The sequence below is a fragment of the Pseudopipra pipra genome, chromosome Z (genome assembly GCF_036250125.1).
Source record: "Pseudopipra pipra isolate bDixPip1 chromosome Z, bDixPip1.hap1, whole genome shotgun sequence".
In the NCBI taxonomy this organism is placed as follows: Eukaryota; Metazoa; Chordata; class Aves; order Passeriformes; family Pipridae; genus Pseudopipra; species Pseudopipra pipra.
In genome coordinates, this window is record NC_087581.1 from 2,838,333 (window position 1) to 2,853,414 (window position 15,082).

Genomic DNA, 15,082 nt, shown 5'->3' on the forward strand with positions numbered 1-15,082 from the left:
TGGATGGTTCAGACAGAATTTTTCTGCACCCTAACAGTCCTTCTTCAGTTTCCTGATCCATCCCAAGATGCCTGTTACTGTACGTACGTAATTGTACATATGTAATTATATGTATGTGATTATATGTATGTAATCTCCAGCACAGTGCTGTGCCAAGCTCAGCTTTGTCCTGTCTGCCCAAACCCACTTTGAAACTCCATTTTTAAAGAATACTAAAACAGTTCATGCTTCCTTCAGGCTAACGAATGAAATGCTGTATGGTGCAAGAGAACCATGAAAATACTTAAAGGACAGGAACACCAGTTAAGGAAAGAAAGGTTGGCTTAAATTGGACAACACAAAGAAGATGAAGATGACAAGACTAGGTCTGCTAAATATGAGGGGGAAAAAAGCCACAAACCCAAAACTCCAAAGGGTAAACCCAGCGTTTTCCTTCCAAAAATAATATGCATACTGCACACTGCAGTATGCATAAAATGCATACTGCAAAATACAGGAACATATATATAAAGAAAAATATTTGTGAATACTTGCACTGAGTAAAACTCTCTTGAAAACAACTTGAAAGAAGAATTTCTGGAGATAGTAACTTAATGTAAACAGTAAATATCATATAGGAACAACTTATTTCCAAGGCCGCAGAAAAGCATCAACAAACCCAAATGATGAATACACACGTTATGAGGCATAAATGCATCTCAATACTGCAATTAAATCCGTATTTCTAGGTAATTCATTCACAAATCTACATTATCCAGTAATTCTCCTACTGCAAAGGTAAGTAAACCACAGATTTGACAACTGAACGACTGGCCAAGACTTCTGCACGGTGGGATTTGTGTCGTACCTGGTAGTGCAAATCTCAGCTTTGCTCTGGTCATGCAGTTGGAAACGAAAAACACCTTCTCTAAGAGTTTTGAAATGTACAGACAGGGAAAAGAAAAGTCTGGTCAGACAGAAACCAGAAGCGCATTAGCCTGGCTGAATGAAAATATATTTAAATAACCATACTAATAACTGCAGAACAGCTTCTGCCCTATTCAGCCTTTTAGCCCGGGGAGCACAATGAAGAGAGCTTGACACGGAGCTAAAGGGCAGCCAAAGTGAACTACAGGCTTTTTTATACCAACGTCCTGCTTGGGAACATCATTTACCTCACAGCTCCCAAAGGGGGAGTACAACACCTGTACTTGCCTTTCCATGTCTCCGGCCTGATAGCCAGAAAAAAAAAAAAAGACACGTTTCATCAACACGTTGCCACCTTGTTAACAGTCTAATTATAATCATTTTATAGGATTTTTTTTATTATTAAGTGGGATCTTACTTTAACTACTCCAACCACACTGGTTTAATCCCTCACACAGCGATCAGTGAATTATATTTTCAGTGAGTTGGCAGCACAGGGCAACAACACTGACATGTGTTTCTTTGTGCATGGGAAAAAATACCTGCACTGGTGAGGTTTGTACTCTCTGGGTCCCTTCAGCTGGTTATTTAGACATCACCAATTCCAGTATTAGTATGTATATAAACCAGAACTTTGTCTTTCTCTCACTGGAAAAAAAAAATCTAGCATGACTCAAACAGACTTTGCTGCAGGGAGGAATACAGGCAGTTCAGAGGAAAATATCTACGCCAAGGAAAGCCTTGTCTCAAAGAGTGAAAAAAATGTACTTATTTAGTTCTACTTGAGAAATGTATAGATCAGCAAGAAGAGACTATATTAAAAAACTCCCATTCCTTTCTTGCCACTCACTTTTCCTGCAACAGTACTAGAAAAGGTAATCTCAAGGTGGTGCTAGAGAGAGACCATTTCTTTTACTGCAGTGAGAACAAAGCACTGAAGAATAAGTTGTGATGCTTACAGACACAGATGGATACTTAATTACACACTGATTGGAAATGTCATTCTTTCACTAATCGACAGATACCAGACCAATTATTTTAAAAGGCAATTCTGTAAAAACTTCTGTGCTAGATTTCTCCACCAGAAAATACATTATTTTTCAGTCACACACAGAACACACTCATATGCAGAAATTATTAAACCACTACCTGGAAAACATCTTGAAATTGTGGACTCATTTCTAAAAGCACATCATTTGTACACAAGGAAATCTGAAGTTCAGTTAAGAAATCCAGAAGGATTTTGAAGGTCAGGTTAGCAAAGGCAGTCCAGCCTCTCCAACAGTTGGCTGCCACTAACAAGGATGAGTTTTGTCCCTTACTCTTTTCCCACCTAATTGTGACTGCACAGTCATATTCTCTCCTTTGCACCAGAACCCGTTCTTGGGTAGGTTCCTTTAACTAAGCCAGCAGAAATCAAAATGAGAAAGTAAGTGAAATTTTCTGCCACACCCGTCAGGAAGGAGAGAAGGGAGGGTGAGCAGAAACTATCCCTTTAGAAAAAACACAAATCTGATGAAAAGCTACCTGCCGTTTTGTCTCATCACACCCTGAACTCACAGGTTCAGCCTAGACACAGGTGAGGGTCCTGAGCAATCCCTTCACAGCACTGTTTGCTCTGGGAAGGCATTTTTGCAGATAAAAAGAGTGATTAAAAGCAGAAAAAACCCAGAGCTGACAGGAGCTTCCTAAAGAACAACTATCACGTAATATATACCACTGCACTAAGAGTTATATTGAAGATGGCAGGTTTCCCACAGCAGAGAGGCATCAGATTATAAAAATAAATAATGAAATAGAGTTGCAGAGCAGCATATCAGCTGGATGTGGGTACCTCTGGAGAGGGACCCTGAACAAAGAAATCCCCAGGCAATTACACAACTCACGCACCAGCCCCTCAGGCGCGTAGTCTGCGCCTCTTGGCCTCTTTGGTCTGGGGTCTTCCTCCTCTATGTCCATGTTCATGTCCATGCAGGCAGGCTGTTCAACCCCTGTGGAGCTGCAGCTTCTGCTGGTGGTTGTTGTCTCCTGATCTTCTGGTGTGAGCTTCTGGAGCTCACCAGCAGAGCACATATAACTAAAACAGCCCTTGACTCAAGGTAGTCAGCACTGAGCAACAACTAAAACATCGGTGTGTTATCAGTGTTCTAAATGCACCAAAGACAAAACACAGCTCTGTATCAGCTGGTAGGAGGATTACCAAGAAAACTAACTCCATTCCAGAAAAACATCTCAAGGTGTTAAGTTCACAGCTTGCTGTGAACTCCGAGGTTGAAGGCTCCATCAAGTCCAGCTGCTCAGGCCAAGCAAACAACAAACTAAATCATACAGTATTATATATTAACAGTTTTATATGTTAACAGTTAGAATGTTCCTCATTCTAGTTACAGCTTATTTAAGCTGAACAAGGAGTATCTCTCAACAGCCTGAAATACTTAATAAACACCATGACACCTTAACCTCAGTTGTACATTGTCATTTCAGGTGCTATTTGAATGGATTAATGATAAGGAATGCCCATTTTGTACAAAGCAAACCAGCTCTTTTTTTCAGAAGCTGTGGACAGGACAGATTCTTACTTTGCAGGTACTACATTTTTCACAGCAGCCTGCTGTTAAAATCACTTTAGTTTATTCCTAAAACATTTCCTCTTAATCAGAGTCCAACAAACCACTTCTTTTCCCTGCTCATCACCTTCTTCTGCTGATTCTAGCAATTGCTTAAATGAAAAAAGTTATCTAGCAGAACATTGCCTTTTAGTGCCATTTTAGTTAGTGCTGAAAGAAAACAATTTGGACAACCCACCTCCTCTCACCACTTGCCATTTATTTGCAAGCTGTACCTATATTATTGCAGCAAATAACATCATGTATGTTCTTTAGGCTTGTGTGACTACATAAATGAGAAGTTACACTGTATTGCTGCATACAAGCTAATTGTTCAGAGCACATAGCTAACTGGGAGATCCTTCCAGATCCTTCCCGCTCACAGTTCCAGTGCCACAAAAGTCAGTTATTTTCATCTAAATCTGAATATATGTTTGATATTTATATGAAATTAAATACTACAATGGCTTGTTCTTACACAAACAATTATTTCCATCACCAGTGGATTACATTATCTCACGCAGATGAGCACAGATGGAATAAATCAGAGGTGTGAAAGAGGTAATGACAAATGCATACAACACGGGCTAATAAAATTATGTAAAACAGCTGACTATTTTTAAAAATGTAAACACACAGGCAAACTCATCAAGAACTCTGAAGGTAATTTGACAGACTGTGTGTCTGGGGATGGTGGGTTAGGAAAGGACAGAAGCAGCACACAGCCTGGGCTGACTGTAAAGCACAGTTCATGTCAGCTTCGTAATACAGGAAAAGCTTTTGGCAAAAAGCAAAGTTATTCTGTCTTCTGACAGAAGGACATGTAACCCAGAAGATGAGAAGTGATAATGAACCTGTCCACTTGCAAAGCTTCACCAAAAACCATGTAGGTGTAGCTGTGTGTTGGTCCTGCTTTTTTGTCCCTCCTTGAATCGCCTTGTTTTCCATTAGCTGACACTGAATTAATCAGTGAACTTGCCAGCAACATTCTAGTACAAACAACACATACAGATATCAGAGAAGACAGGGTTTCTGTTGGAAGGGACCTTAAAGATCATCTTGTTCTACCCCCTGCCATGGGCAGGGACATCTCCCACTAGACCAGGTTGCTCCAAGCCCCGTCTGACCTGGCCTTGGACATTCCAGGGAACGGGGCAGCTACAGTTTCTCAGGGCAAATTGTGCCAGCACCTCACCACTATCACAGTCAAGGATTTCTTTCTAGTATCTCATCTAAACCTGCCCTCTGTCAGCTTATAGCCATTACCCTATGACAGAGAGCAACCATTTCTAATTAACTAACACAGCATCCATCCAAATGATTAGACCTCTATCAGAAAAGACTGATCTGCATCCAGACAAATGCAGAAGAAGTATCAATGCTTTCTGGACCTCCCAGCTTGCTCAGTTCCTCCCCAAGATACCATACATTCTTTTTTTCTTTTTTTATTTTCTTGTAAGCATCACACGCACCCGCGCACTTAAAACAAGAGGAGCGAGACCAGCACTCACTCAATTTAGCTCAAGACAGTTGACTCAGCTCCGTGTGGATGTGTGTGCTCGATGCTCTACAGCAGATTTTTCATAACACTGTGCCACCCCCACAGGGATACTATGTAATTTATATAGCGTTCCTTTGAAAATGCTGCCCTAAAGCTGACTCACTGGCATACAATTCTACCTAGGGCACATTTCTGGGAGTGGAGCTGGCTTTTTATCAGATGATTCACAAATCAGGCCTGGTAGCAATCCCAAATAATAGGACCCTTCAGAACCGACATGGTAAGAGAATTGCAGTGGAAAACAAAAGAAGAAAGGATTAAACTAATGCTCTGTTTCAACTGGTTTTGCATAAATAAACAAAGGTTAAAAATAGACTGCACCTACTGGGTGCTCAACAGGCTGCATATACAAATTATCCAAGACTGAATACAAATTACAAATTTGTGTGTTAATACAAAGCTTTGCGGAGCATCCTTTGTAATCTTGAGAAGAAACACTTTTCATTCTGAATAAGAAGCAAGACTTCACATTTAAATACAGGTTTTTGCATTGTAACGTTTAATGCACATATTCTGTCTCTTTCAGAGGAAAGGTAACTACCAGCTATGGTTTAGTTCACAAGTCTGCACACAGGCTTCCCAAAACATTCACCAGCTGCACTGGAATCCCACAACAAAAATAATCACAGTCCCTGCACACAGATAAAAGCACTGGGCCAGCTGCACTCAACCTGCTAAAAAAATCTCACTTCTTTATCATAGTGAACCCATTTTTCTCACGGGCACAGCAATTCAAAGTCTGCAAAGCTCTCTACTCCAAAAATTAGAGTGGGCATATCTTTACTACTACCTGTTCCAAGTGACTGACTTTTAATTTTTTTCTATCAACAAAACCAGTGGCAGAAATCAATGCTAGGATAGCCATGCTTTGTTTCTTTTTCTCTCTGCTATGTATTAGCTTGCAGAAGATCACCCTACTGAGGATCATCACACAGATGGACCACCTTTTTCTAAGATACTGAGTTTAACAAATCTTTCCACTTTACCTACCCCTTCCCGTTACTAGAAGGAAATGTATTCCGTGCTTCCTCATTCTGTACAAACAGGCCTCCTCTTCTCAAGAAATGTTGGTCTATTGTTCTACCTTGGTCAAGAATGCTCACAGTAAAGCCATATCTTAAATTGCCTGAGTATAACAGCAGCAAATTAATCCTAATTTTCAGAGCGTGTCTTAAGAACAGTTTATCTGAGATACCCTGAAAATAATCAACATTGTGTTATTCACCAATAGCTCCAGATGGCAGGTCAGGACAACTGCAATGTAACTTCAAAGCAGTAAATCCATCTCAGCAGTGCAGTAGTCCCAAGATCACAAGGATTGGAAAACACCTCTAAGATCATCCAGTCTAATTTTCAACCCAGCACCACCACCACATTCACCACTAAACCATGTCCTCCAGTGCCATACCTGGGATGGTGACTCCACCATTTCACCATCTTCACTCCTCCACTTCCCTAGGATTCATTCTAGAAGGGCTTGTGCTGTCTCCCACAAAAATCAAAGCCAGTCCAGCATGGACAGGCACAAATGTCCCTTGCTTTTTGTGCTGTTTGGAAACCTCGAGGCACCAATGAGTGCCATGGGACAAGGGCTGCATGGAGCCTTTAATCCATCCCACAGATCAGTGCCACTGAAAAGAGACAGACCTGCCTCCCCCTAGGGCTGTGAGCACCCACCAACTCCGGTAACTCCACCTCCCAAGGGAAAGCTGTGCACCTGGGCTGAGATCAGAGCCAGGATCCAGAGGGGCAGCAGGAAATCTTACACAGCAGGCAGCAGCCATAGGCCTGGAGCAAGGCAGAGCACTGGGGATTCACCAGGTCTTGCCAAACACTGCTCCAGAATTGCACAACCCTTGACATCAGGACAAGAGATGCTCTCAGGAGATAAGTTTGTCTTGGTTTGTCGAATTCTGTGTAAAGTTCCTCTCCAGGGCCCCTGGTGCCCACCTAACCAACACTAGCACCTCCTGGTCTGTCTCCTGGGCACTTCCCAGTGACTCTCCAGCATTTCCCCACCTCTCACAGCCATTCAAGAGCTCAAGGCACTGAACTAGACTTGCTGTGGATTTACAACAGCCATTTAAACAAAGATGAGTTATGAGATACTAAGTAACTCTACGGTTTATAAATATTTTATGATCAGACCTTTTTATGCATCTTTGCCACAGGAAATAAACAAAACCGACCCTCAGGAATTTTAAAGCTTCAAATACTTTAATTCAACACCAATGAATGTCTTTGCCTTAGAGCAGTATCTTCCTGGCACAGAGCAGTAACATATCCATTTTATGGTCTGGCCAGCTGAAGATCAGGTGACGTGCCTAAATTCTACAGACAAGAGCTGCAAGCCCAACAAACCCTGATCTCAAGTCATTTTCTCATCCACAAAACCACTAATATTATTAATTCCTTTAATTACTAAGCTAGCAGTATAATCTAAATATTGCAACATGAATTCTCAGCAGGTATACCACTGAAAAATAAATTGTATCAATACACTAGAGGCAAAGTCACATGGCATTCAAATGATGAAATTCTACAGGAAGATACCCACTGCTGTTGGGCTGTTCTTGATACCAAACCCTTGACCTGTTTTTGGCCAGTAACAAGAGGTGCTGATTGATTTCAGCACCCCCTAGATTGCTAGCAATTGATAGCACAGCCTTTATGTGCCCAAAGTGCTCCTAAAAGAAGAAAGCACTCGTGACACAGGTCTCAGTGTGAAGCAAACACAGGTTGGTTCTACAGATGAACAGAAGCTGCTGTGGGTATTTCAAAACAACAGAACTGACCAGGCCAAAAGCCAGTTACATGTGTGTTTTGAATAATGGCTCTAACATTGGTTTTACTATCAGACACTTTCTACAGTATTTGCTCCCAGTTGGCAAAGCAGAAGAAATCTGAGCTCAACTTCAAGAGGACAACAGACAGACCAGGAAACAGACATTTCTTTCCCACAACACACAGAAGAACTTTGCATATATTTGACTACAGAAATTAAATAACAGTATGTAACAGAATACCAAGTTACCAGCTACAAAAAGAGAAAAAGAAAATTAAAAGGTAGTTTCAGCAGTGGCCTGCAAGTACTGACAGGAGAAAAAAAAAGAACACCACAAAACCACCCTCTCCCCCTCCCAGAAAAAACCCACACGACTTACTTATCCAAAAATAAAAACACCATTTACCCTAAAATTATTTGTTGCATTATTATTCCTGTTTAGGAGAAAGTGGCTCAGCTGGCAGAACTTTCTTCAGCATAAAACTAATCCTTAGCAACAGCAGACATAAACTATATAAACAACTTTCCCAGCAAAAGGGAGAGATAGATGGAAAAAAGAGCATCAAGTCTGGAGTATTAATTCAACCCCATTCCATTCATTCAACACAGTCTTGTTGTTGCTGAAGGGTGGCAAGTTTCGTACAGACAAACAGTGAAATCCACTACAGATGTTAAAAAGTAGAAAAAGCATTTTCCTCCTGTAAAACAAACAAGGGAAATTGAGGTGAGGTCTACAGCTAATTACTGAGGGCTTATGAAGTGAACTCTGGCAAGATATTCAGTGGATTTCCTTAGCTTAGTTTTATGGTATTCAACAATTTCTTACGGTGAGCAGATCAAAAGCCCATAAATTGCCTTTAAAACTACTTACTAATAACAGTAAGTGGAACCATGAAAAATGAAATTTTGCCTTAAAGGCTTTCCAAAAAATAATGCCCAAAGAAATACGGGGGTTTTTTACGACTCCTCACAGAGACTGCATAGTGCTCATCAATAAGTGTTACCAGCTCTGGATAAATACAACTCGAGCTGTATTTATCAGCAATGGGCTCATGGACACTGCTACCCACGAGCCCACTCCTTCCCACAATGACAACTTAATTTTCAAAAGACCTCTAATCAAACACAGTGAGGCTCCAGACTACCAGCACTTCATCCAACTTACTTAATTAGGAGACAGCCTCCAAACCATTGTATTTCCAACCACAAATTACGAATTAGTAGACAGCTTCCCTGAGCTACTCTTTAAGAACACTTTTCCCTAAATTGCCAGATTATTTAGAACTGGCTTTCTGGCAAGAGATGGCATTCCAAGAGAGCATGAACCAGGAGAGCTAGCTGAGGAGTCAGGAGAATTACCAGCTGATGTAAAAGCCTCAGTACAAGAGAACAACACTGTCTCAACCTTACCTGGCTACCATAGCATTCCTTTTTGCTTCAGAAAGTTTGACAGCACTGTTGGAGCACGCAGCACCAACCTCACATCGGTACCATGGAAATGCAATATTCCCAATGAAAAACAAATTACTGAAATGGTAATTGCTTCATCATGCAGACAACTGGCATTATAAAGTCTGGCTCTTTCTTATTCCCAGCTCTGCTACTGTGAGTCACTTGGCCTCTACCCATGCTGGATCTGCTTTCTCAAAATAAGTCGTGAAATGCTAATGATCAAGCACCACGGAACAAGACATCAGAGCAGAAAGGTAGCAAGAGGAACACTTATCCAATCGAGGTCTGGCTCCTCCTGCTCACTTCCAAGAAATTTTGAAGCACTGAAGCAGAAGAGCATTGTGAAGGACGCTACAGAAGCCTCACCATAATGTCAAATCCATGATTCACATATATTGAAAGAAAAATGCTGGCTTTAAAGTCTCTAAACACCGGAGTTTAATTAAAAAGTGACCACGTGTTCTGTTTATAATTTAAGAGTTGTCAGATTGAGCACTAACAGCTTCTAAGCAGTCTTTGAGGGCAAACATCACAAGGTGTGATAATACTGAAGCCTGTACTCTATTCTGCTACTTTAATTTCTGAGCACTGGACAGACAGACTACGTGGTCAAACTGATACAAACCCCCTAAATACCTTCTTAAATAAAAAGGGATATTAGCATGGATCATTCTGAATCTGAAGCTGACTCACCTCATGACCACGGGCAGGTTACTTGACCTCCCTGAGCAGTCAGTAATGCATCTGACACAGTGTAACAGCAACACCTGCGAGACGGAGCCACATCTCATTTCCAGTCCTGAATCACTAATCCACGTGTGCCCCAGCTGCAGGGAGCCACTCACGGCCACGGAGAAACCACTACAGGCTCCATTCACGCTGGTCAGACACAGGAAGAGGCAACACTAACGAGTGGGAACAGATAACTATACATTTAAATTCTAACCCTTAAGCAGTAACACCCTGCAAGTGACAAGGTATCAGTCCCTCAGCTTAGCTCAAAGACGAACTCTGCTAGAGAAAGCAACTGCAGAGGCTTTTACACTATATGCACATTTCGATTTAAAATCCCTTTCATCTAGTTCTCTTTTTGCTTAGAATTCCCCATTTGTACACGCTGCATTCACAGACTCAGAACTGCAGTATGCATTAAAAACGTGGAACAGAGATGTGAAAGAAAGCATGATTTTTGTGCTGATTTGTATTGTTCAAGTTCCCTGCAATAATATCTGCTGCCACAGACTGGTAACAGTTCTGTGCTAAAGTTAAAGGCTGAACTCCCACTTACGTGCTGACCACTTATCTTGGTTCTGGAAAACCAAAAGTTGTTTCCTTTTCACATAAACCTCAGGTCATCTCAGAGCATCAACACAACTGTATCACACAACTTTAACCCCGAGCTCTTTCCCAGCACTATGCCCTCTCCCAGTGCTGTTTCATTTTCAGTTCCCAATTGCTGCTAATAAGGTTCAAGTGAGCAAAGATGAATTTCAAGTTTTATTACTTCTTTCCCAGAGTGCTTGTTCTGAGGTGCAAGTTACACACTGCTAGCTATTGTGTTTAAATCTTTCACTGTGGTCCAATAAATGTGTTATTAACTCTGCTGCTCAGCTTCTGCCAATGTTTAGAGTTTTCTGAGTGGGTCAACTGCAGAAGCTGAGACTGACCACAAATCCAATTCTGTCAAAACGTACCATGAGTACACTAACTCTGAAATGTTATAGACAATAACATGAAGGTTGCTTGAAACTAACTACTCATTTGGAAATGTCTGCAAAGCTTCTGATATCGCTAGATAATGGTGGCATTTTGGTCAGAGGGTAACCAGCCAGGTGGATTACTTGTTCTGCAGCCACTTTCACTGTGTGGTACGTAGAGACTCCCATCTCATTAACAGATGTTTAAGTGAGATGTTGATATTCAGGTGGGTCACAGGTGGCACATACATCCTTGGTGGAGGAGGCAGTTGATGTGATAACATACAAGAGAAAGTGAAGAAAAGTGAACAGAATCCACGCAAAGAAGCCTGCATTTCAAAGGAAAATACACATCAAGGAGATGGGGGGGAGTGCCAGGACAGCCAAGGCAATTATTTCTTGTTGCTCTGATCAACTTACACCAACTTATCTCCTTGATGTTTAGTGTTCAAAGCCCCTCATGACACTCCATATCTACTTTTTGTTGGTTCAATCTCACCTTACCTCATCAATCCCCACCTCCTCCACAGTGCCCGTTTGTCCAAGGCAGCCACACATCCTTCCTACTTCTCCTTTATCAGTCAGAGCAGGGCTTGCTGTTGTGTGTTGAGGCCGTTCTCAACTGCCTTGTGGTTGGCTTCAGGTTCCTTCCCTTTCCCCCTCCCTCTGCAGGACCCAGTTTAAAGCATCCTGACTGGTTTGTGCACTGTAACTCCCACCAAGGCTCTGTGCACTGAGATGCCCAGGCTGCCCTGCCACACACATCACACATCTGAGTGTGTAAGGCCACAGCCATCTCCTCTTCCTGATTTCTCAGGAATTTCTCATCCCACCTCTTCACGATGCTAACCAGCAATTAGGCTGAAGAGCAAACAGAAACAGTCGACAGAGTGTAATTACAAATTCAAGTGTTCAAAAATGAGTCAGAACTGCTATCCCCGCACTGGAGGGCGAAAAGCAGCTGCTCAGGCTCACGTACTGCCTTCCATCACACACAGGGTCCCTCCCCCTGGTTCCCCAGACAAAACACCACTGTCACTGGGACGCCAGAACTACAAAAAGCTGTGTTTTATTAGCTTTCAGTAGCCACATAACCACCCCCACCCCCCTGGAGCTTCTTGTGCCAGCACCAGGCTGCTCTAAATCAGCAGAGGTGAGAAATATTCAGAATACTTAAAAATTACTGCTGCTGGACAGACGAGTTCTCCACACGTCATCTCACTGCTTTGGTATCACACGCATATATAGAAGGGGATGGCTGGGTTTAGCAAACACATGACAAGCAACTTACTGTTCTCCTCAGAGCTTGTTAAGAACCTTTTCCCTCCTCAAAGGCCACGTTTCCCTCCTCCAGGGCAGCAGGGAAAGCTGTGCTGTTGTGACTGCCTGACTTCCAGCTCTTGTACCACAGGAACAGCAATTACAGGTGTTAACTAGGGCAGGAGAACCACACCATGGAGACCTCAGAAGAGCACCATACTCAGTTTTCATCTCAAGGTCAAACACGTTTTTAAAAGGCTTATGCAACATTAAGACACTTTAAGAGAGAGATTTTAAATTTAGCATTTGTTTGCCATTCCAAGGGGAGAGCTATTACTGTTTGTACTTAAACTTTTAGCTTGGAAAGAGGAAATAGGGTAGTCCTTGCCCATAAGGGAAGCTATTACTTGGTGTGATGCTTGACAAGTACCAGAGGAGATGTAAAAACTAAACAGAATCTGCGGGAGGGGGAATTAAAAGAAATTTTACATTTTTAAAGAGATGCTCATGGGTTCAAAGATTTACTTACTCATTTTTAAAAGCCAGAATTACTTGACAATGCAAAAAAAAAAAAAAAAACCAAACAGGACTGACTTATGCCACAGCATCCTGACACACAAGTTTTTTTCAGCCTTTGAAGTGTTGTTCGGTACTTTGTGCTGGTTTAAAGTGCACAACTAGTCGTAACCAAGACCTTGTTTAACTAAGTTACTGCAGTTATGGTTTCAACAAGGTACCTACAAACTTTCAGGCAAGTGGCCCTGTCCCACTGTTAACAAACTAAGACATAAGTAGAACTAGATGCTACTTAACAAAGGTGGGAGCAAGGTAAACATTAAAAAAAAAGCCCCAAGTCTTTAAAAAGCAGCCTTTTAAGTGGTTGTCCAATAACCTCAAGGCAAAGAAAGTTAAAGTACTGGAACTGAGGAAATAGTTAAAATATTACAAGTCTGCCCAGGCTGCCTTTTTTCCCTTTTTAAAAAGGAACAAGTAGCACAGTTAAGTTTTATATTCCCCTCGGATGGCTGCGTGGCTCAGAGCCACATCTGCAACCCATTAGACGTCAGGAGCTCAAGGGGAACCCGGGACAGATACACAGCGAGCAACTTGAACTTTCTTTCCACATAAAAACCGAGATTCCCACCCATGGAATGCACCACCAAAAAACAAAAGAAACAACAACAAAAAAACCCAGAGAAGAGCAACCTCTGGGCAGTTACACCCGTCGTTATTCCAAGGGGGTTTCTTTCCTCCAACAGCTCACACGACTTGAAAAAGCGTTACGGGGAAAAAAAAAAAAAAAAAAAAAAAAAAAAGAAAAAAAGAGAGAAAAGCAAAAAAAGGCACTTTGTTTTACAAAAGTCCCGGGGAAAGACCAAGCGGTCCGGGATCTTTCCACCGGGAATCTCCATCCGCTGGGTCAGGGCAGAGCAGTGGCGGGGCTGGACCAGGAGAAGCACCAGGATCAGGACTAGTGCTAGGACAAGGAGCAGGACTAGGAGCAGGCGTATCCCCACAGCACCCAGCACCCCCGGGCACCTACCCTCACCCCGGGGGATGCGGGGCCGCTCCCGCCGCTCCCAGCAGAGCGCGGCCGGTTCCGCCCATCCCATCCCACCCCTTTTCATCCCATCTCACCCCACCCCCGTGGGCTCGGGCTGCCCCCCGGCCGCACTCACCTGCTGGAGGCAGGGCCCCCCCAGGGCTCCCCGGCGGGGGCAGCGGCCGGGGCATGGGCGGGCGGAGCGGCGGGAGCTCCGGGAAGCGCCGGGAAGCGCCGGGAATGTCACCGGGGCCGCCGCGCCGTCACTTCCGCCCGCCGGGCCCAGAGCGCCGCGCGGCGCCGGGCCGGGCCACAGCGACCCCGTGCGGCGGGAGCGGGGATGGGAACGGGGATGGGAACGGGGATGGGAACGGGAACGGGGATGGGGATGGGAGCGGGGACGGGAACGGGAATGGGAATGGGGATGGGAGCGGGAATGGGAGCGGGAACAGGAACGGGGATGGGAACGGGGATGGGAATGGGAGCGGGAACGGGAGCGGGAACAGGAACGGGGATGGGAACGGGGATGGGAACGGGAGCGGGAACGGGAGCGGGGATGGGAAAGGGAACGGGAGCGGGGATGGGAGCGGGGATGGGAACGGGGATGGGAAAGGGAACGGGGATGGGAACGGGAATGGGAGCGGGAACGGGAGCGGGGATGGGAACGGGGATGGGAACGGGAGCGGGAACGGGAGCGGGAATGGGAGCGGGGATGGGAATGGGGATAGGAATGGGAGCGGGGATGGGAATGGAAACGGGGATGGGAATGGGAGCGGGGACGGGAACGGGAATGGGAGCGGGGATGGGAACGGGGCTAGGGATGGGAATGGGAGCGGGGATGGGAACGGGGATGGGAATGGGAGCGGGGATGGGAACGGGGATGGGAATGGGAGCGGGGATGGGAATGGGAAAGGGAACGGGGATGGGAACGGGAGCGGGAATGGGAGCGGGAACGGGAGCGGGGATGGGAATGCGAGCGGGGATGGGAGGGGGGATAGGAATGGGAATGGGGACGGGAACGGGGATAGGGATGGGAATGGGAGCGGGGATGGGAACGGGGATGGGAATGGGAGCGGGGATGGGAACGGGGATGGGAATGGGAGCGGGGATGGGAATGGGAAAGGGAACGGGGATGGGAACGGGAGCGGGAATGGGAGCGGGAACGGGAGCGGGGATGGGAATGCGAGCGGGGATGGGAGGGGGGATAGGAATGGGAATGGGGACGGGAACGGGGATAGGGATGGGAATGGGGACGGGGAGGGGGACGGGAGT

General features: G+C 44.4%; 1 protein-coding gene across 5 annotated transcripts in view; it reads right to left on the reverse strand.

The window, feature by feature from the left end:
- ARK2N (arkadia (RNF111) N-terminal like PKA signaling regulator 2N) overlaps positions 1 to 14,091 on the reverse strand; it is a 43,824-nt gene extending 29,733 nt beyond the window's left edge. The window contains exons 1-2 of one of the 5 annotated variants that reach the window (XM_064642356.1): positions 13,947 to 14,060; positions 12,299 to 12,440 (exon numbers count right to left, since the gene is read on the reverse strand). Coding sequence is in view for 3 of the 5 variants with exons in the window: in XM_064642352.1 (XP_064498422.1) it covers positions 2,797 to 2,877 (81 nt within the window). In the remaining 2 variants the exon portion in view is untranslated. Of the gene's footprint in view, positions 1 to 2,796; positions 2,949 to 12,298; positions 12,441 to 13,946 lie in introns of those variants that run through there. The other 4 variants (XM_064642354.1, XM_064642352.1, XM_064642355.1 and 1 more) reach the window with 4 other exon arrangements.
- Between the last annotated feature and the right edge of the window lie 991 nt (positions 14,092 to 15,082).